Consider the following 21,934-nt stretch of genomic DNA (forward strand, 5'->3'; position numbering starts at 1 on the left):
GTTATTTCCTTTCTGATCGTCTTATTGTTGGCAGATGACGACTATAACTTTACAGCTCTGCCCAATCCCAAACCTCACCGGCCTATAGGTTGTGTCTGGTATTGCAGACCAGATCCATTGAAGTAAATGGGAGCGAGCTGCAATACCACAAACAGCCTGTAGTGTAGGCAGTCATGGCACTGACTGGCACCATTTTTTTTGCAATCCTGTACAATGTACTTTAAGGATAAAACATTCTTTAGGAAGACGAGCGTCTCAAAGTCTATTATAGTGTTGGTCAAAGTCCGATAGTCCAATATGTAAGCCATGCTAGTAGAATATCCAGATTAAATGCTATACTATTGGAATATCCAGGTTATCGTATGATAGGTCAAAGGGACATGTACTGCAATAATGAACATTAGTCCTAACTTTGGAACGTTCTCCTCATAATGAAGGGTAGTGCATATTTCTTGGTTGCACACTATCAAGTGGAACCACTTATGGAAGCAACACCTGGAAGCATTGACAGAACAAGACCTGTTCATTCATTGGGCTTCCACACCAAAGTAACTGCATGTAAACTCCATAGGTATGATATAAAGCCACCACCATTGATGCTCGGCCATTGCAAACAATTCTCTAGACTGCTGAATTGCAGGATCTCCAGTTTGGAGGATTCTTGACTGAAAAAATTGTTGAAGGAGCAATTGTGGCTTTTTATCATATTTTTGGGCCCTTAGTGGCATCTTATGGAGATCTTGAGAACTTCCAGTTTTATGGTTATACTTTGGTGAAGCTCCTTTTCTGTTTCAAGAAAGTTTTGTCCCAAAAGTATGCTTTTTTGAGGAAGAATTTGGCTGAACTTCACATAGTTTTGGACCTTCGCTGAAGGCAACATTGGTGCTGATCCTCATTTATACACTTTTGGATGTCTTACATTCAAAATCTGGGGCAATGCATTTAAAAATAATCTTCCTTGGTCACAACCAAGTGGATCCATGTATGGAAGCAACATCAACGTACTAACATTTCATTCATTTGATTTCCTTGGCCAAGCAACTCCATATAAGTTGGGAAACTCCACATGCATGGCGTAGATCCACCATTATTGGAGTTAGGCCATTGGAAACAGAATGTTGAACTGAGTTTCACCATGTAAAGGACCTTCAGTTTGAGAGATTTTTGAGAAGGCTTCTTGACTGTATAAATTGTTGCAAGGACAATGGTGGCTTATAGGTTAGTTCCTTAGTGACACATGAGTCGGAACTTTGTGCACATCCAACTTTATGGCAACAATTTGTAGAAGCTCCTGTCCGGTTTCAGCATGGCATTGCTGTGAACGAAATGAAGTCCCTAAAATTGTCGTGAAAGATCGTGGACCTCCTCAGAGTTTTGGATCTCCACTGAATACTATGGATATTCCTGTAAGTTTCAGAACTAGGGCTGTCATAGACAGTGCTACAGTTTATTGTCTTAGAACTTGTTAGATGATCCACCATGTGCGGAGTGTAGAGGTGCAGTCAGGTGAATGGCTGATATTCTATATTTATTATATCATGTCATATGTGTACATTAGACAGTGGCTCCCTGGGATATGATGTCACCGTCAGGCCCCACGGGGGTTTGGGTACACAGATGGTGACTGGATGATATAATGATTGGCAATACCTACAACAGCTTTTCTTGCTATTTCCAGTGTTGGTTCTCAATAAACAGTGATGTAGTGCCGCAGAGGGATCATTGGGTGTATCGGCTTGTAATTTGCTTTAGTAGATTGAGGAGGTCACCCAGGGTCATGGTTTTTAGAGATTCTTGCCTACAGTACACATGTCCTTACAGCTTGGTCCGGAGCTTCCACTAGTGAACCCCATCGCAACCTTTGTGTATATGTTTGCAAAGAAATATAATGGGACCCTAAAACTAAAGTATCACTTGTTCTATATTTGCCATTGTAATGTCAGCGTTCTGTGACATTTCTGCTATATGGGCGGTCACGGCTAGATGAATATTTACGCTCCTCATCGCACTCTGCTTAGCAGGAATCCTAATCTTATTTGTGGTACCAGGGCGCATAGATCCTAATGTTACTTGTGCTTGCACCAGTATGCACCAAACATCTTACAGCCCTGGTTATGGAGGCAATTTTAGTTCCTTTAGCTTGTCTAGCTCCTGTACAGGTGTTTCCTATGTATACCGACTACCCATTTGTGATCTCTGCCTGTTTACCTGACTCTGAACCTGTGCCGCCTGTCCTGACCTATTGCCTGGATTACCATTATGCACAAACTCTACCTGCTCTGACCTCGGCCTGGTTCCTGGCCATGTTTTTCCCTTTCCCTTGTGGTGCAGCATCTGTGCTTCTTGACACTGAACAGAGATTACTCCAAGAGGTAGCAACCTCCCTACTATGGAGTCCTGATCCCTATAAGGGGGTTAGAGGAGGAAAACAGAGAACCAGATAAAGAACACCCTAAGTCAAGTCTGTTCAGACTGACTATAGTATTTTTTAGTGTATTAACAAGTTGTACATAAAACCCCCTACCACTAAGATCACATACTGATAGGTCTCAAGTCATGAGAATCCCTACAGCGCCATCACAGGGGAAATATAGCATTACATGTCGCCTACTGAAATCAATGGGATAACCAAGTACAGACATGCTGGGTCCTCCAGAGGGAGAGATGCTCTATGACCAGGACAGTCCTAAACTGGGGAACAATAACATTAATGGATATTAATAAGAGGAGTTTCATGTTTTGCATCTTGATGTGCTGCGGAATATGTCGGCACTTTAGAAATAAATGATTATTATTTATACGTTCTTGAAGGTTTCCAGTGTTTGTGAATAATCTCATTTAAAGGGAATGTGTTATTCAAGGTCATATAGTGACCAAATACGAAATACAGCTTGGGTAGGGTGCGGCCGGAATAATGAGCTCACAAACACTGAAGTAACTCTTAAGCAGAGGCTCAGACGACTACTGCTTGTTTGTAGTCTGTAACCATGGAACACATAATATTGAGCTAAATACAGGATATTTTTTCATCTATTAGTTGAGGCCTGCATAATACTCCCTTTAAGTAATCCAGATGTTAGGTTACCTTTTTATTTTAACTTTGTCCCCTGATGCCTTATTTGCAAGTAGATAGACATGTTAAGAGAGGAGAGAGATTCTCTTTAATGGTCACATGACTACCTGCCATATGATGTCACTTAGATACGTGGAAATAAGTGGGCGGGGTCTGCTGCATGAGATAATAGGAATAGGGCGCTACAATGTAGGGACCATACTGTAACAGTGACCACGGGAGGGATTAAGGCCAGGAGCCCCTATAGATGCCTTTGAATGTTGATTTTTTTTTGGTCTGGAGTTTCCCTTTAAGTTAACCTGCAGCTACAGTCTTACTCCTTATGTGAAATTCTCCATGTCGTCTCCATTAACTCTTTTTTGCTCTTGGCATTGCAGGGTGTTCGGGGCGGCCATTGTGCTCACCTCCACCTTGAACATGCTTATTCCATCGGCTGCCAGAGTGCATTATGGGTGTGTGATCTTCGTCAGGATTCTCCAAGGGCTCGTGGAGGTATTTATTGATTTTATGACTGACGGCGGTTTAATCTGTCACAATTAAGTGTGGGCGGAAAAGCTTTGATGAAATACCTAAAAGTACAGTCCAACGTTTCATCGGTATACATTAACGGAGCAGAGACCTGAGGGGGCGGAGCATGACATAGGTTCTCTCCATGATGCTATTTGCATACTAGTATCATGCTCCGCCTCCTGAGTCCCTACACTAAGCTAGCAAGGGTTGTATCAGGATTAGAGGAATAGATCTGATTTTCTCAGAAACAGTGACACATATGTCCATGGGTTGTGTCTGGTATTGCAAGTACAGCGCCCTACATTGTATAGTGGTGGTGCTTGGTATTGCAACTCAGACCCATTCATTTGAATACAACTAGAAGGACGTAAGCTTAATATCTCAGTCTCAGACATCCCCTTTAATAGGTCTCAGAAGCAGATATTGATATGAAGATATGAAGTTGGTATGTTATATTATGTTGTTATTTTACATTATATTAAGTTGTGTTTATTTAGATTATTCTATTCTGTTGTTACATTATGCTAGATTATTATTGTGTTTGATTCCCTCTTTATATTCCGTTATATTAAATGTTAATTTACATTATGTTTTATCCTATAAAATTATCTTATCTTATAGTAAGTTCTGTTTATTTCCATTCTTACAATTTGTTTACATTACGTTATATTCTATATTAAACTATATTATACTGTGTTATTTTTCATTATATTACATAATATTATGATTTATGATATATTCGGCCATCTTGTTTTATATTATTTATGGATGGAGTCAAATAAAATTTATATTTTATTAATAAATATAAAAAGCAGCCCAAGAAAAAAAGAAATCTTGGTATTCGCTCTGGAACATTGTTATCTGATTGTCTAAAGAGAATTTGCACCGTTTCTTTTTTTCTTGGACTGTTTTTTTTTTTTCAATATTTGTACATAAAAGTTAAGGGTTACTTTATATTTATATTTTAAATTTATTTATATTTATTATATAGATTTATATATTTATTTATATATTTTATTATTATTATTATTATATTATAATTATTATATTATTACTACAATTATTATTATAATATTGCATTTTATCTCATATGAATTTATATTATAATTATAATATATTAATAGATATCCTATTTTATTACGCTTCTTTATACATATGATTATGATATGTGGTTAATATTTTCTCAAAAATTTCCAGGGTGTCACTTACCCTGCCTGTCACGGAATATGGAGTAAGTGGGCCCCTCCGCTAGAAAGAAGTCGTCTGGCGACCACCTCCTTTTGTGGTAAGCACTTCACCCTTTATAGACCTCTGATATTTGCTACCTGTCGGGGGCGGCTCTGATTCGGTTCGGTCCTCTCTTACCAGGGTCTTATGCAGGAGCAGTGATCGCGATGCCTTTAGCTGGGATATTAGTGCAATATACAGGATGGTCGTCCGTTTTCTATGTATATGGTAAGTGCACGTTATATGTCTTATGTAAAGCTACTAAAGAACATGTTGCCAGGGTAAAGCTATATAAATATATAGCCAACACTGCACCCGGGCCCTTGTGCCTAAGGGGCCCAAAGGCCCAATGTCACACTATTTAAAATAGCACTTGATAGGCGGGGGGCCATGTTACGAATTTGCATTGGATCTACAAGCTGCCTGTATTCCTGCCACCTAGATCATCATTGTAGCAGCCTCTTGGGTCTTCAAGGGGATATCCAGGATTAGAAAAGTATGGCTGCTTTCATAAACTAGGTGGGCTTATTGGTGGCTACCTAATATTCCTAGTGCCTAACGGGGCCTCTAAAAACATGACCACTTTCTTCTAGAAACAGCACCACATATGTCTACTGGCCATGTCTGGTATTGCATCTCAACTGAATTGAAGTGAATGGGGCTGAGCTTCAATGCCACATACATCTCGGAGACAGGTGTAGCCATGTTTTAAAAGAAAGCTGCCATTTTTTTTCTAATCTTGATCATCCCTATTCTTTTTATACCCTTAAACATAAGGACAAGATGTCCATTCACTCATCCCGGACCGGGCAGATTAGTCTGATGGTTCATATTTACTGACTAGAGGACATATTGTATGGAAAATAACACAATTGCAGCTGGAAACATTTCCACTTCTGACCTAGGTGGTTTAATTAGACGCGTTCCTGGAATAAAAACGGCAACAAAGATCCCGGAAACCAATTAAGGGCTAGTTCACACGTGGGCAAAGGGGAGGTTTTTGACAGCGGAATTCGCTTCAAAAACCTCTCCTTTAACATGGTGGTCTATGTAGACCACTAGCTTTTTTTTTCCTCCTAGCGTTTTCCGCCTGAAGAAGCGACATGACCTTTCTTCAGGCGGAAAACGCCTGAAGAATTGCATAGAAGTGAATGGGAGGCGAAAACCGCGCGGTAAAAAACCGCGCGGTTTTTTGCACACAAAACCGCGCGGTTTTTTGCAAAAAACCGCGCGGTTTTCGCCTGCAGTTTCTATAGCACATATAGGAAAAAAAAACCCTAGCGAAAACCGCTAGCGAAAACCGCGTCAAAAACCTCGTCAAAAACCGCGTGGAATGCAAAAAACAGCGTCAAAAAAACTCCTCGAGGTTTTTTACCTCGCACAAATAAGCTAGGCGGTTTTCACGTGTGAACTGACCCAAAGAGACTTTTTATTGTGAGACATTTTGTTCTAGGTGATTATAATCTCTGTATATTTGTCAGATGCTGTCAGACAGAGAACAGTATGAAATACAGGGGTCGGCAGCTCAACCCTTGATGGCTGCCATAAAGGACTAATTGCAAGTAGAGTCTCACTTGGACTTACTAAGGAGCTATATCTGAGGTTTCTTCTATCCCAGAGACCCTAATTAATTCAGATTTAGATACTGGACGTTCATGGCGGGTCACTTGATATGATCATATATTATTCACCTCTACAACCTGATGCTTTGTTCTGCTGGGCTCCTTGTCACAGGCTTATAGAGTAGAGTTACCCTTTAAAGGGGAATTTTCACCACCTCCAACTGTTCCAAATCTTTGCATCCTTCTATAGACAATACTCCACCGATTCCAGCGCACTTGGAATTTTTTCTCTAGTCCTCACTGTTCCTGAGCAATCAGTTCTGTAATTTTCAGCACAATTAGGCTGTCTGCGGTCAGGTGGGCGGTGCCTGTCTTTCTACTATAGCCGAGGACCGCCCACCTTACAGTAGAGGGCATAATTCTGCTGAAAATTACACAGGTAATTGCACAGGAACGGTGGAAGCTAGAGAAAAAATTCCAATTGAGCTGGAATCAGTGGAGAAGCGCCTGTTGAAGACTACAAAGAGTTGGAGTTGGTGAAGGTAATGAGAGATCTCCTTTAAATTGACACAATGTTTACTTACTGAATAGTTGCATCTTTGGCTGCACAATCAGAAGACAGAACATTTGCCATTTATGTAATATAACTTTATGACTTACTATGGGGTTGTATCTTACATTTTACTTCATCTGAATTTTCCCTCTATCTCTGTAGGTAGCTTTGGTATCGTCTGGTACTTCTTCTGGATCTTGGTGTCCTATGAGAGTCCAGCTAAGCACCCAACCATCACAGACGAGGAACGCACTTATATTGAAGAGAGCATTGGCGAGAGCGCCAACCTTATGGGTGCACTTGAAGTAAGATATTCACCTTTATCTTCTGGTGCAATGTGTCAGTGGCTTAGTAGAATATGGGCACTATATATTGGATCATTGTTAGCTATAGGAGATTTTCTAATCCAGACATCCAATAAGCCATTCCAGAGATATAAGTCCTTTTAGTGCAGATGCAGATTAGCCAAGTGGGTGGTAACCAGGGGTGAACCTGCCCCTTTTGCCTCCGGAGGCGAACTACAGAAAGCCGCCCCCCCCCCGAGGAGCGAGGAGGGGGGCGGAGCGAGGAGGGGGTGGGGCGAAGCAAAGGGGGCGGGGCTTAGCGGCGTTCGCAGGCAGAGAGCAGGCAGGGAGAGGACCTGCTCTATGCCTGAGCGTGAGGGGAGGCTGCTGGAGCAGCGCTGCTTCAGCGGCCTCCCCAATCCACCACTCGATGCTAAGCCAGTCCAGGACAGCTTGTCCTAGACTGGCTTAAGTAATCAAAAATGGCGCCATCCCTGGGGCCCTGACATAGCGCCGCCTGAAGCGGTCGCTTCAGGTCGCCTCATGGGAGGTGCGGCACTGGTGGTAACAATATGGTTTCACTGGGGGTGGGGTCTTTGTATTCCATGTTACCACCCACTTGTCTAGTAGACCCTAATCTGCATCAATACTAACAGGGCTTATAACTTTGGAATGACTGAACAGATTTGGATAAACAAAACACCAAAATGCTCAAGGTGGCAGTGCCGATCAGATGATGTTTGTCAGGTGGGCTTTAAAGGGGTATTCTTGTACTTTCAAGATATTCTATTTCCACTGAATAGGTGATCAATGGGGATCTCCACCAATCACAAATATAGAGATCCCATACAGGTTGTCCATGCTCACTACTGCTCCATTTACCTCTGTGAGTTTCACTCTGGCCACTAAGTCCACTAATAGATTGACACTTCCAGTTCTGTAGGGGTTTTCTTTGCAATAGTCACCTAACAGACAGGGTTACAATGGAAGATAACACCACTGAGCCATCATTATGTGCACTACTGACAATGGCTGATGTCGCAGCTTACAGTCCTATGAAAAAGGTTGGGCACCCCTATTAATCTTAATCATTTTTAGTTCTAAATATTTTGGTGTTTGCAACAGCCATTTCAGTTTGATCTATCTAATAACTGATGGACACAGTAATATTTCAGGATTGAAATGAGGTTTATTGTACTAACAGAAAATGTGCAATATGCATTAAACCAAAATTTGACCGGTGCAAAAATATGGGCACCTCAACAGAAAAGTGACATTAATATTTAGTAGATCCTCCTTTTGCAAAGATAACAGCCTCTAGTCGCTTCCTGTAGCTTTTAATCAGTTCCTGGATCCTGGATGAAGGTATTTTGGACCATTTCTTTCTACAAAACAATTCAAGTTCAGTTAAGTTTGATGGTCACCGAGCATGGATAGCCCGCTCTCAAATGATCTGAAAACAAAGATTGTTCAACATAGTTGTTCAGGGGAAAGATACAAAACGTTGTCTCAGAGATTTAACCTGTCAGTTTCCACTGTGAGGAACATAGTAAGGAAATGGAAGACCACAGGGACAGTTCTTGTTAAGCCCAGAAGTGGCAGGCCAAGAAAAGTATCAGAAAGGCAGAGAAGAAGAATGGTGAGAACAGTCAAGGACAATCCACAGACCACCTCCAAAGAGCTGCAGCATCATCTTGCTGCAGATGGTGTCACTGTGCATCGGTCAACTATACAGCGCACTTTGCACAAATAGAAGCTGTATGGGAGAGTGATGAGAAAGAAGCCGTTTCTGCACGTACGCCACAAATAGAGTTGCCTGAGGTATGCAAAAGCACATTTGGACAAGGCAGCTTCATTTTGGAAACAAAAATTGAGTTGTTTGGTTATAAAAAAAGGCGTTATGCATGGCGTCCAAAAAGAAACAGCATTCCAAGAAAAACACTTGCTACCCACTGTAAAATTTGGTGGAGGTTCCATCATGCTTTGGGGCTGTGTGGCCAATGCCGGCATCGGGAATCTTGTTAAAGTTGAGGGTCGCATGGATTCCACTCAGTATCAGCAGATTCTTGAGAATAATGTTCAAGAATCAGTGACGAAGTTGAAGTTACGCCGGGGATGGATATTTCAGCAAGACAATGATCCAAAACACCCCTCCAAATCCTCAGGCATTCATGCAGAGGAACAAGTACAATGTTCTGGAATGGCCATCCCAGTCCCCAGACCTGAATATCATTGAACATCTGTGGGATGATTTGAAGCGGGCTGTCCATGCTCGGCGACCATCTAACTTAACTGAACTTGAATTGTTTGTCCAAAATACCTTTATCCAGGATCCAGGAACTGATTAAAAGCTACAGGAAGTGACTAGAGGCTGTTATCTTTGCAAAAGGAGGACCTACTAAATATTAATGTCACTTTTCTGTTGAGGTGCCCATACTTTTGCACCGGTCAAATTTTGGTTTAATGCATATTGCACATTTTCTGTTAGTACAATAAACCTCATTTCAATCCTGAAATATTACTGTGTCCATCAGTTATTAGATATATCAAACTGAAATGGCTGTTGCAAATACCAAAATATTTAGAACTAAAAATGATTAAGATTAATAGGGGTGCCCAAACTTTTTCATAGGACTGTATCTTTTCCCCTTCCCTGTACAGAGCAAGTCTACAAAACTGCCCAATTGACCTCTGTGAGTCGGCTCTAGACTATTGCTACCTATAGCCATAACTGTGCTGTAGAATATACCACTATATACTGTCAACAGAGCAATGGAGAAGCTCAGGCAATATGGCCGACCCCATAATCATATACAGAAAATAGAATGAAAAACTCTACAATAGTTTAATAAGTAAATTACAAAATTGGTAACACATTCCCTTTAAGGTCTCTACGGACATTGTAAATAGATGTTTTTAAGAATCTTACAATCACTCCTAATTTCTTACTACTCCAGTCTTACGTGCAGAGACGTTAAATAGCGGATTTTCGGTTCGCGGGGGCCTCGAACCCTCTTCACACCCCTGTATAAATGGCCATCAACAAGTCATTTCTGTGCAATCAACAATTGATGTTTTCCCTTCCAGAAATTCAAGACTCCTTGGAGAAAATTCTTTACCTCGATGCCTGTCTATGCAATCATAGTTGCAAATTTCTGCCGGAGCTGGACGTTCTACCTTCTGCTCATCAGCCAGCCGGCGTACTTCGAAGAGGTGTTTGGATTCGAGATTAGCAAGGTGCGGGAATTACATTTTTTTTTGGAGGGGGGGCATTTACTTTTCAGAATTTCATGCATAATATGCAAGACAATGGAAAATGGGGGCCCCTAGTAAAATAGTAAAACTCCAAATGTATGTTTGTATATGCTCATGTGCCACTATTCAACAGACTATGCTACACAAGGGTTAAACTGACTACAAGGGTATTAGAGCCAATGGCCAGAGGGGCCCACAATAGCCATGGGCCCCACTGCAGCTTTATGGGATGTTCCTTGGGTATATACATCTGCTTGCTGTAGAATATATAGCAAATGAATATAGCTATATGTATTTATCCATACCGTAGAGAATACTAGATGGGTGGGGGTCTGCAGGAAGAAATACATATGGGTGGTATATAAAATGAAAAGGTTTGTACAGGATTAGAAAAATAAAGCTGCTTTCTTACATAAATAGTCACACATTAGTCTATGGGTTATGTAAAATGAATGAAGTTGGGTTGCAATACTACAAACAACCTGTACAAAAGAGTGGCGCTGTTTTTGGAAGAAAGTAGTCAAATTATTCCAGTCTTGCATAATCTATTTAGAGGACCTATGTGTATAAAGTGGACACTGAAGCTGGAGTTTAACTGTGAATATATTTCCATGTCAGGTTGGAATCCTGTCTGCCGTGCCACATCTAGTCATGACGATTATTGTGCCTATCGGCGGACAAATTGCTGACTTTCTACGTAGTAAAAATATTCTCTCAACGACGACTGTTCGAAAGATCATGAACTGTGGAGGTCAGTAACATAACATATATACTCCAGAGCTGCGCTCACTATTCTGCTGGTCACTGTGTACATACATTACATTACTTACCCTGTATTGATCCTGAGTTACATCTTGTATTATACTCCAGAGCTGCGCTCACTATTCTGCTGGTACAGTCACTGTGTACATACATTACATTACTTACACTGTACTGATCCTGAGTTATATCCTGTATTATACTCCAGAGCTGCACTCACTATTCTGCTGGTGCAGTCACTGTGTACATACATTACATTACTTATCCTGTACTGATCCTGAGTTACATCCTGTATTATACTTCAGTGCTGCGCTCACTATTCTGCTGGTGCAGTCACTGTGTACATACATTACATTACTTATCCTGTACTGATCCTGAGTTACATCCTGTATTATACTCCAGAGCTGCGCTCACTATTCTGCTGGTGCAATCACTGTGTATATACATTACATTACTTATCCTGTACTGATCCTGAGTTATATCCTGTATTGTACTCCAGAGCTGTGCTCACTATTCTGCTGGTACAGTCACTGTGTACATACATTACATTACTTATCCTGTACTGATCCTGAGTTACATCCTGTATTATACTCCAGAGCTGCACTCACTATTCTGCTGGTGCAGTCACTGTGTACATACATTACATTACTTATCCTGTACTGATCCTGAGTTATATCCTGTACTATACTCCAGAGCTGCGCTCACTATTCTGCTGGTACAGTCACTGTGTACATACATTACATTACTTATCCTTTACTGATCCTGAGTTACATCCTGTATTATACTTCAGTGCTGCACTCACTATTCTGCTGGTGCAGTCACTGTGTATATACATTACATTACTTATCCTGTATTGATCCTGAGTTACATCTTGTATTATACTCCAGAGCTGCGCTCACTATTCTGCTGGTACAGTCACTGTGTACATACATTACATTACTTATCCTGTTCTGACCCTGAGTTACATCTTGTATTATACTCCAGAGCAGCGATCACTATTCTGCTGGTACAGTCACTGTGTACATACATTACATTACTTATCCTGTATTGATCCTGAGTTACATCTTGTATTATACTCCAGAGCAGCGATCACTATTCTGCTGGTACAGTCACTGTGTACATACATTACATTACTTATCCTGTACTGATCCAGAGTTACATCCTGTATTATACTCCAGAGCAGCGATCACTATTCTGCTGGTACAGTCACTGTGTACATACATTACATTACTTATCCTGTACTGATCCTGAGTTACATCCTGTATTATACTCCAGAGCAGCGATCACTATTCTGCTGGTACAGTCACTGTGTACATACATTACATTACTTATCCTGTACTGATCCTGAGTTACATCCTGTATTATACTCCAGAGCAGCGATCACTATTCTGCTGGTGCAGTCACTGTGTACATACATTACATTACTTATCCTGTACTGATCCAGAGTTACATCCTGTATTATACTCCAGAGCAGCGATCACTATTCTGCTGGTACATTCACTGTGTACATACATTACATTACTTATCCTGTACTGATCCTGAGTTATATCCTGTACTATACTCCAGAACTGCGCTCACTATTCTGCTGGTACAGTCACTGTGTACATACATTACATTACTTATCCTTTACTGATCCTGAGTTACATCCTGTATTATACTCCAGAGCAGTGATCACTATTCTGCTGGTACATTCACTGTGTACATACATTACATTACTTATCCTGTACTGATCCTGAGTTACATCCTGTATTATATTCCAGAGCTGCGCTCACTATTCTGCTGGTACAGTCACTGTGTACATACATTACATTACTTATCCTGTACTGATCCTGAGTTACATCCTGTATTATATTCCAGAGCTGCGCTCACTATTCTGCTGGTGCAGTCACTGTGTACATACATTACATTACTTATCCTGTACTGATCCTGAGTTACATTCTGTATTATACTCCAGAGCTGTGCTCACTATTCTGCTGGTGCAGTCACTGTGTACATACATTACATTACTTATCCTGTACTGATCCTGAGTTATATCCTGTATTATACTCCAGAGCAGCGCTCAGTATTCTGCTGGTACAGTCACTGTGTACATACATTACATTACTTATCCTGTACTGATCCTGAGTTACATCCTGTATTATACTCCAGAGCTGCGCTCACTATTCTGCTGGTGCAGTCACTGTGTACATACATTACATTACTTATCCTGTACTGATCTTGAGTTACATCCTGTATTATACTCCAGAGCTGCACTCACTATTCTGCTCGTGCAGTCACTGTGTACATACATTACATTACTTATCCTGTACTGATCCTGAGTTACATCCTGTATTATACTCCAGAGCTGCGCTCACTATTCTGCTGGTGTAACACTAGGCTGCCTCATATTGAATTCTGAACCCCAGTGCTGAAAATCTCAAACTTGTACTTAGTAACTAAATTTCCCCTCACATTTCAGGTTTTGGAATGGAAGCCACGCTCCTCCTCGTGGTCGGCTACTCTCACAGTAAAGGGGTGGCCATATCATTCCTTGTCCTCGCTGTAGGCTTTAGTGGATTTGCCATTTCAGGTATGAACATTACTTAATTCTTACTGTTTATGTATATTTTAGTATATAGAAATTATTTGTCCAGGATTTGAAAAATGTGCTTTTCTAGAAACAGCACCACTGGTGTCTGTGGCTGGATTTAGTATTGCAGTTCAGCCGCACTTAATTAAATACCACAACACTACTGACAGGGACACAAGAGGTTTGTTGTTATAAAAAACTAGACCCTTATTACTTAACCTGGACATTCCCCATGGGTCACCCCACTGACATGGTCCCTTTAAATAGAGGTCACAGATGTGTATACAATGGTTCATTTTTATTCTCTTTAGAAGTCATTTTAATGGTAATTTTGCACAGAATTCTGCTTCGCTCGGTGACCTTGAAGACGTGTAATGTTTGTTTACCGCCGCGGTTCACGCCTTTGCTTCGTCTCCTCCATGAGTAATATCTGAATAAATGTGTCTCATTTGCATCGGTTTGATATTCCCGGCAGCTTTTGGCCGATCATTTACAGACAGATTGGGAGCAAATAAATGCAAATTTATTTATATCCTCATAGATTGTTAGAAATATCCTTAAAGGAGAACAACCACATTCAGTGCACCCTGTGGGTAGCTGCACCTTCCGGAGCACCCAATATGATCCCATTAATATGTTCTATTCTATAATGTCAACTCCAGACAATGCTCTGTGAGCTAAACACATCCCTCTACTCGGGGACACCCAGGATTTTTCCAGAGGAGGAAACCGTAACATAGAGTGAGTTCCCCCATATAATATAATGCCCCTTCGGTGTCTTCCACACATTATTGTCCCCTAAACTCCCACACACAGTATAATGCCCCTTGTCCCACACTGTATAATGTCCCCTTGTCCCACACTGTATAATGTCCCCTGTCCAACACTGTATAATGCTTTCCATAGTGACTCCACTCAATATATTGCCTCCTAAGCTCACTCACAAAATTTTATGTCCCCATTCCCCACACTGTATAATACCAAACATTATAAGATCCCCAGATCCCATACAGTATAATGTCCATTGTCCCATACTGTGTAATGTCCCCAGATCCCATACATTATAATGTCCACTGTCCTATACTGTGTAATTTAACTAGATCTCATCCCATACAGTATAATGCCCACTATCCCATACTGTGTAATGTCCCTAGATCCCATACAGTATAATGTCCACTTTCCCATACTGTGTAATGTCCCCAGATCGCATACAGTATAATGCCCACTATCCCATACTGTGTAATGTCCCTAGATCCCATACAGTATAATGTCCACTGTGCTATACTGTGTAATGATCCCATACAGTATAATGCCCACTATCCCATACTGTGTAATGTCCCTAGATCCCATACAGTATAATGTCCACTATCCCATACTGTGTAATGTCCCCAGATCCCATGCAGTATAATGTCCACTTTCCCATACTGTGTAATGTCCCTAGATCCCATACAGTATAATGTCCACTTTCCCATACTGTGTAATGTCCCCAGATCCCATGCAGTATAATGTCCACTATCCCATACTGTGTAATGTCTCCAGATCCCATACAGTATAATGTCCACTATCCTATACTGTGTAATGTCCCCAGATCCCATACAGCATAATGTCCACTATCCCATACAGCATAATGTCCACTATCCCATACTGTGTAATGTCCCCAGATCCCATACAGTATAATGTCCACTATCCCATACAGTATAATGTCCACTTTCCCATACTGTGTAATGTCCCCAGATCCCATGCAGTATAATGTCCACTATCCCATACTGTGTAATGTCTCCAGATCCCATACAGTATAATGTCCACTATCCTATACTGTGTAATGTCCCCAGATCCCATACAGCATAATGTCCACTATCCCATACAGCATAATGTCCACTATCCCATACTGTGTAATGTCCCCAGATCCCATACAGTATAATGTCCACTATCCCATACAGTATAATGTCCACTATCCCATACTGTGTAATGTCCCCAGGTCTTATGCAATGTCATGTCCCCAGGTCCCATATAGTATAATGTCTCCAGGTCCCAATTCTCGGTACAGCTCTAGGACTCCGACCTTCTCTGGTCTCGGCACACTCCAGTCTCATAAGTAAGTGAAACCTTGATTGATCTTGGATTATTGTTCATTGCTGGCTGTACCATAGCAGCAGAGCCACATAACCAGTAATAACCCAAAATCAACTAGGGGTTCACTTACTTATAAGTAACAGCACTAGCAGCCCCAGAGTGTGGCTAAGCCGCGACTACCATCACTGGTTGGCAGCAACCTGAAATAAACAGTCGGGACTCCATCCTGATACAACATAATAGTGCAGGTAAAATGTACCAAGTTGTCAGTACCGGACGGACATGGGCGTAGAACGTGCCCTCGTGAATGATGATGAACCTATAATTGTATAATCGTATGACGGATTCTCTATGTAATTGGATCTTTCTTACATGTCGTTGACAGGTTTCAATGTCAACCACCTGGATATCGCTCCTCGCTACGCCAGTATTCTGATGGGAATTTCTAACGGAGTCGGCACCCTGTCTGGCATGGTGTGCCCACTGATCGTCGGAGCTATGACTAAGAACAAAGTAGGTTCCTATTGAACGTTTCTTGGGTTTATTACCGTTCTTGTGTTCTTTGGAAAGATTCAGAATAAGAGACCTTAGTGAAAGCCTCCAGGCACGCCTGCTATAAATAGAAGCCTGAATCCGAGCCCCCGATCCTCGTGTGACCGGGGAGTCATAAGGTTTTAATTAACTGAGAAGGAATCATGCTGAGAGCAGAGAAACACGGATCAGCAGCCAACGCTTATTAGAGCTTACGTAACTGTCATCTGCAGTACGATAAATGGAAGAAGGAGGTCGCCGCCGAACCGATGCACCCCCGATAACATCTCCGATTCTCCAAAATGTAAACCCCACTAATTGGCGCTTTTATTTCTTGACTACCTGACCCGTAGAGGTCAAGTCACTGATAAACCCAATACACCCGATTTATTCAGATTGGTCAACTGTCTTCATGGCTAGGGTTACGCCTACTGTATACCATAACTATAGAGTTTAGAGTCTAGTCTAGAGTAGCAAACTGAATCTTTCATCTATATGACCAAAAGTCCAAAACGGACCTACAATGAACTAGCATTTGGTTGTGATGGATGTTTTTGTATATTTTTGAATTATTGTAATTGCTTCTCCCAATACAAGATCAAAGTTAGCTAACGATACATCAGGATAGATTAGTACTATCTCAGTCTCGACTACTGAAGTCGTGGAATCCTCTACATCTGGAGACTTGGTATCCTCCACTATAGGAGACGAGACATTTTCCACTATTGGAAATGTGCCATCCTTCTCTTCTGGAGACATGTCATCATTCATTACTAAAGACATGTCTTCCTCCACCATTGGAGATGTGGTGTCTTCCACTATTGGAGACATGTCATTGTCCACCACTAGAGACATGGCCTTCTCCACTATTGGAGACAAGGCATCTTCCAGTATTGGGCATGTGGTATCCTTCAGTAGTGGAGACATTGCATCCTACATTACTTTAGACATAGTGTCCACCATTGTTGGAGACATGGCATCCTCCGCTGTAGATACGAGGCCCTCCACTATTTCAGCTCAACTATTTGAGATGTGAAATCTTCCACTATTGGAGACATGGCATCCTCAAGCATTGGAGGCATTGTATCCCCCACTATTAGAGATGTGGCTTCCTCCACTATCAAAGATGTGGCATCCTTCATTACTGAAGACAACATCCTCATCTGTTGGAGACTTGATATCCTCCACCATTGCAGTTGGGGAATCCTCCAAGTGAGCTAAGCATATGGACAGCCCTAAATAATGGCATGTCAAATTGAAGCAGTGGGACTCATTTTCTGTGGATCCATTCCTTTGGGTAACCACTTTATTTATGACCAATCCTCCTTTCTACAGGGCAAATTATGCCATGCCAAATTACACCGATGTCACACTTTGTCGGAGCTCTGTAGTAAGGCTAATGTGGGGGGACTCATATCAATATGTTGCATTAGCTCAAATGGATTGGCTAGAATATAAACCTCTGATGTTTGCAGAAGAAATACACCAAAGTTCTGCAATTATACTTAGACAAATATCTACTTGAAAATTTTTGACAATTTTTCTTTCTTTCCCCAGACGCGTGAAGAATGGCAGTACGTCTTCCTGATAGCAGCTCTCGTCCATTACGGAGGAGTTATATTCTACGGTCTTTTTGCCTCTGGTGAGAAACAGCCATGGGCAGACCCTGAGCAAACCAGCGATGAGAAGTGTGGCTTCATCCATGAAGATGAACTAGCTGAAGAAACCGGGGACATTAGCCAGAATTACATCAATTACACCAACACCAAGTCCTATGGCGCTACAACGCAAGTGAACAGCGGCTGGCCCAACGGTTGGGAAAAGAGAGAAGAATTTGTACAAGAAGAAGGACAAGAGTCATATCATGATGCGAGCTACACCTCCTAACCATTCCCGCCGTAGATAGTTATTTTTCATAGTGTCTGTGATAAAAAAAAATTCATTGTGGTGTTTGCACAAAGTGTTGGTCTGGATCATGTATAGCACACACACCATACGTCAAGAGCAGATCATACTGTGACATTGATGAGTTGACTGATAATTCACCAGGCTTCGAACCTCCATCCTTGAAACCATCTGGATTTGAGTTTGCTGGACCATGGCTACCAATGAGACCACCAACCCTATAGATGCAGTATCTACACCAGTCCTTCGAAGCACAGTTAGACATAGCACATCTGAAACTTTGACCAAGTCCATTGCGTTTCAAGATTGAACAACCAGCCATAAGTATGCGTTGTATTGACCCATGGAAGACGCCAAACACATGCCACGTCTACAATGCTTTATAGAAGAGTCCGTTGCGCCTCTAGAAGATCAACTTGGGGCCTACAAAATATAAATATTCTTCCCTACAAAAACTTTTGAGCATACGTTTCATTCAATGGGTACATCAACGATAAAGATCAAATCCACCAAGTTCATCTTGCATTCGCAAAAGTCTAATGACTCAGGAAAAGCTTTCGGAACGAACTCGAAATGTTTGAACCATTGTTTGGAAGATATCCAGACCAGGACAGGAGGCAATCCATGGGTTAGCAGCTGTTCGGGACCATATAGGTTTATACATTTTGTATAATTTCTTCTTATTTTTTGTCATAATGATCAAATGATTGATATAGAAGATAAACATTATATCAGGGTGAGACGTACTGTATAACTAAACACAAATGTGAATATTTTCCTCCTATATATATACATAGGTATTTTTGGCATATAAAGTATATGATACATATCGGCACCTTCCTTAATGAGTAGATACAATAACTCCATTTAGGTAGTAACCCATTTTATGGTGGGTCATTGTAAAGATATATTAAACCTGGGGTTAAACAAGGGATTTTTGCTTCTATGCCTACATATCTAGATATTATAATGAGTTTGTTTTTCTGGTGGGGAGTATGATATATCTCAAAAAGTTGATGTAGTTGAGGTTTTTCTATGGATAGACCAGCATAGTTGCTATATTTACCTTAACATTGATTTTCAGTGCTAACTTCTATGGGGCCTGGCGGTACCTTCCTCTTCCTCATTGCTTGGCACAACTTCTTATTTTCCATTGATGCCATACGGAAGCAAACCATATAGATAAGATAACATGCATATGGAAATACTGATTCATCCTAACATGGACTTCTGTGGCAAATCCAGAAGAGAGAGGGGAAATGACTGCCAGAAATAATAAGATAGCCATTCAACTCCAGCAGTGGTTGGCCAAGTTTGACATCTACCTCTCGACTCCTTGCTTTAGGAGTCAACAAAGAGAGGGGATGAAAAAGACTCTACCCCAAGAACAAAAGGGTTGTGGTAAAATGTAACATTTCCCATCCTTCCTTCCCAATTTGTTGAGGAGAGTTGGGAGGCGCCCTCTACACATGAATGTTGGCCAGTCCTGCCAACATCAATGAGTTTAGATGACTTTTCTCTTATGTGTATGGAGACCTTAAGGTACCAGTTATGTTATGGTAGGAGGGAAGACAATAAGATCAGCCGTAATAATCAGATATGGTTAAAAGTGGATGTACATCTTAAGGTGTGTTACCAGTTCTCAATGATAAGTAGGATCCACGGGCCAATTTATCGTTATACTCCTCAGATCCTTCCAGGGTTGGACTGGTGCACCAGTGTACCAAGGGATCCTGTAGTAGGCCCAGCTTCTAACATCGCATGAATTGGCCTACCAGGGCATCCTTTAGAGGTCCAGCAGAAAACAACCCCGTTTGGAGGCTAGTAGTGTTTATTCCTTAGGGGTTGATTGAGGGAGCGCCCTCAAAATAATTTTTCTGGTGGGCCAAAAAACTACAGTCCGACACTGGAGCCTTCATTTCTTTCTCATCAAACAACTAGATTATTTTTATTTTTTCTTTGGTTTTTAGCTTTTCTCTAACCCACAGCCTAGATCAGTGCTCCTCAACCCATGGCAAAGCTACAACTCCGAGCATGCCATGATGGTGTAGCTTTCAACGGCTGATGGGCCACAAGTTGGGAACAGTTGACTAGTTTAAAGAATCCCAGACCAATTTAGGAACAACCAATGACCACATGGAACTGAAACAATCCATGACAACGTGGTTGGACCGAGGTCATCAATGTACCAATCATTAGCTCCGATTTCCATCTATGGAAACTTTCAGGTACCAGGTCATCAAATATTACAATTATCAAACCAAAATACCCAATGAAGGTCCTACCACAAGGCGTGTTTATCCTAGTAATTGTATTATCTATATATCTACCCGTCTTCTCAATGTCTTTGTCTTAAGTGCATCTATCTCTTCGTAGCTGCACCTTTATGTTCGCCATATTTGCCTGAAAGCCATAATACATCAATACCTTATAAAAGATGACTGCTATAATCTGATTGGTTCTTATGGGTAACCCCTCCCCCATCCGCTTACATTAAGTTTTGGCCTTTCTTTAAGATAGGCTATAACCTTGATAGGATTTGACCGAGATACGGCAAGATATTGATTTCCATAAAGGATAGATGGACTGATCACATTATTATTAATTTATTTATTTATTTATTTATTATTATATTTATCATTTTTTACTGTTTTTTTTTTTTAATATATTTTTTATTACAGATGTCTATAGATAACTGTTTGTTTTTTTTTGGGGGGGAAGGGTTTAACCATACTGCGGATCCAGTAAAACTTGCCACCAATCTGGAAAGACTTTCTAGAGACTTTATGGGGTTTTCCTGGGAATAAGATTCTGATCACCTATTCTTTGGGTACGTCATCCAGATCAGATCGGTGGTGGTCTGACACCTGGCACCGCCCACTATCAGTTAAGATCAGCAGCCGCCATTGCCAGAACGGTGCAATGTACAAAACCAGAAATGGACAGCTCTATACACCTTGTAGTGGCCATGTTGGGGTACTACAGTTTTACCTTCATACAAGTGAATAGGACCCCAGGTATAATACCCGACTAATCTGAAATGGATGACATAGAAAATCCCTTTAACTGACCAATTTTTTTTATACATCCTATTATGTAATTCATTCTTACAGAGGGGATCTTCCATTCAGAACCACCATCAATTAATTGGAATAGAGAACAAATACAATGAGCCACTCTCTATCTGGAGGACCCAGCAAGTCTACCCATTACACGTATACCTCCTTGATTTTTTGGGGCAACATGTAATGCCTCACTTCTCCTGCGGGTGTGCTGTAGGGATACTGAACGCCTATTGCCGGGTTACTCTACAGACTGTGGATGACTTCAGATCATCCTATTTTCAAGCAACCCTGATAACTAAAGCAGGTCCTATAAAACCAGGACCACCCACTTGCATTATTATTACCCCTATTACATATTTTTGAGGGACGTATATCATGAAAATTTTTAATTACAATGACCAAAAATATTCACCATAGAGTTTCATAGAAATTTATTTGCACCATTTTTTAATTGACACCAAGCAATAACTTCCGTGATAACTACAGGATTAACAATTGCGTTAAACCGGTTATTAAATTTGCCTAGAGCTGGTGCTTGAGACCAAACGGTAATGCAACCCATTCTCAC

The 21,934-nt window shown here is 41.1% G+C and overlaps 1 protein-coding gene across 1 annotated transcript in view; it reads left to right on the forward strand.

The window, feature by feature from the left end:
* The window catches only part of SLC17A6 (solute carrier family 17 member 6), a 28,577-nt gene extending 9,073 nt beyond the window's left edge, over window positions 1–19,504 (forward strand). Inside the window, exons 4-12 of the mRNA XM_075281232.1 lie at window positions 3,451–3,565; window positions 4,781–4,868; window positions 4,952–5,038; window positions 7,088–7,230; window positions 10,297–10,446; window positions 11,083–11,215; window positions 13,682–13,792; window positions 16,251–16,378; window positions 17,954–19,504. Coding sequence (XP_075137333.1) covers window positions 3,451–3,565; window positions 4,781–4,868; window positions 4,952–5,038; window positions 7,088–7,230; window positions 10,297–10,446; window positions 11,083–11,215; window positions 13,682–13,792; window positions 16,251–16,378; window positions 17,954–18,283 — 1,285 coding nt within the window. The 3' untranslated portion in view covers window positions 18,284–19,504. The remainder of the gene's footprint in view (window positions 1–3,450; window positions 3,566–4,780; window positions 4,869–4,951; window positions 5,039–7,087; window positions 7,231–10,296; window positions 10,447–11,082; window positions 11,216–13,681; window positions 13,793–16,250; window positions 16,379–17,953) is intronic.
* Window positions 19,505–21,934: the final 2,430 nt, after the last annotated feature.

Source organism: Leptodactylus fuscus, chromosome 7 (genome assembly GCF_031893055.1).
Source record: "Leptodactylus fuscus isolate aLepFus1 chromosome 7, aLepFus1.hap2, whole genome shotgun sequence".
Classification (NCBI taxonomy): Eukaryota; Metazoa; Chordata; class Amphibia; order Anura; family Leptodactylidae; genus Leptodactylus; species Leptodactylus fuscus.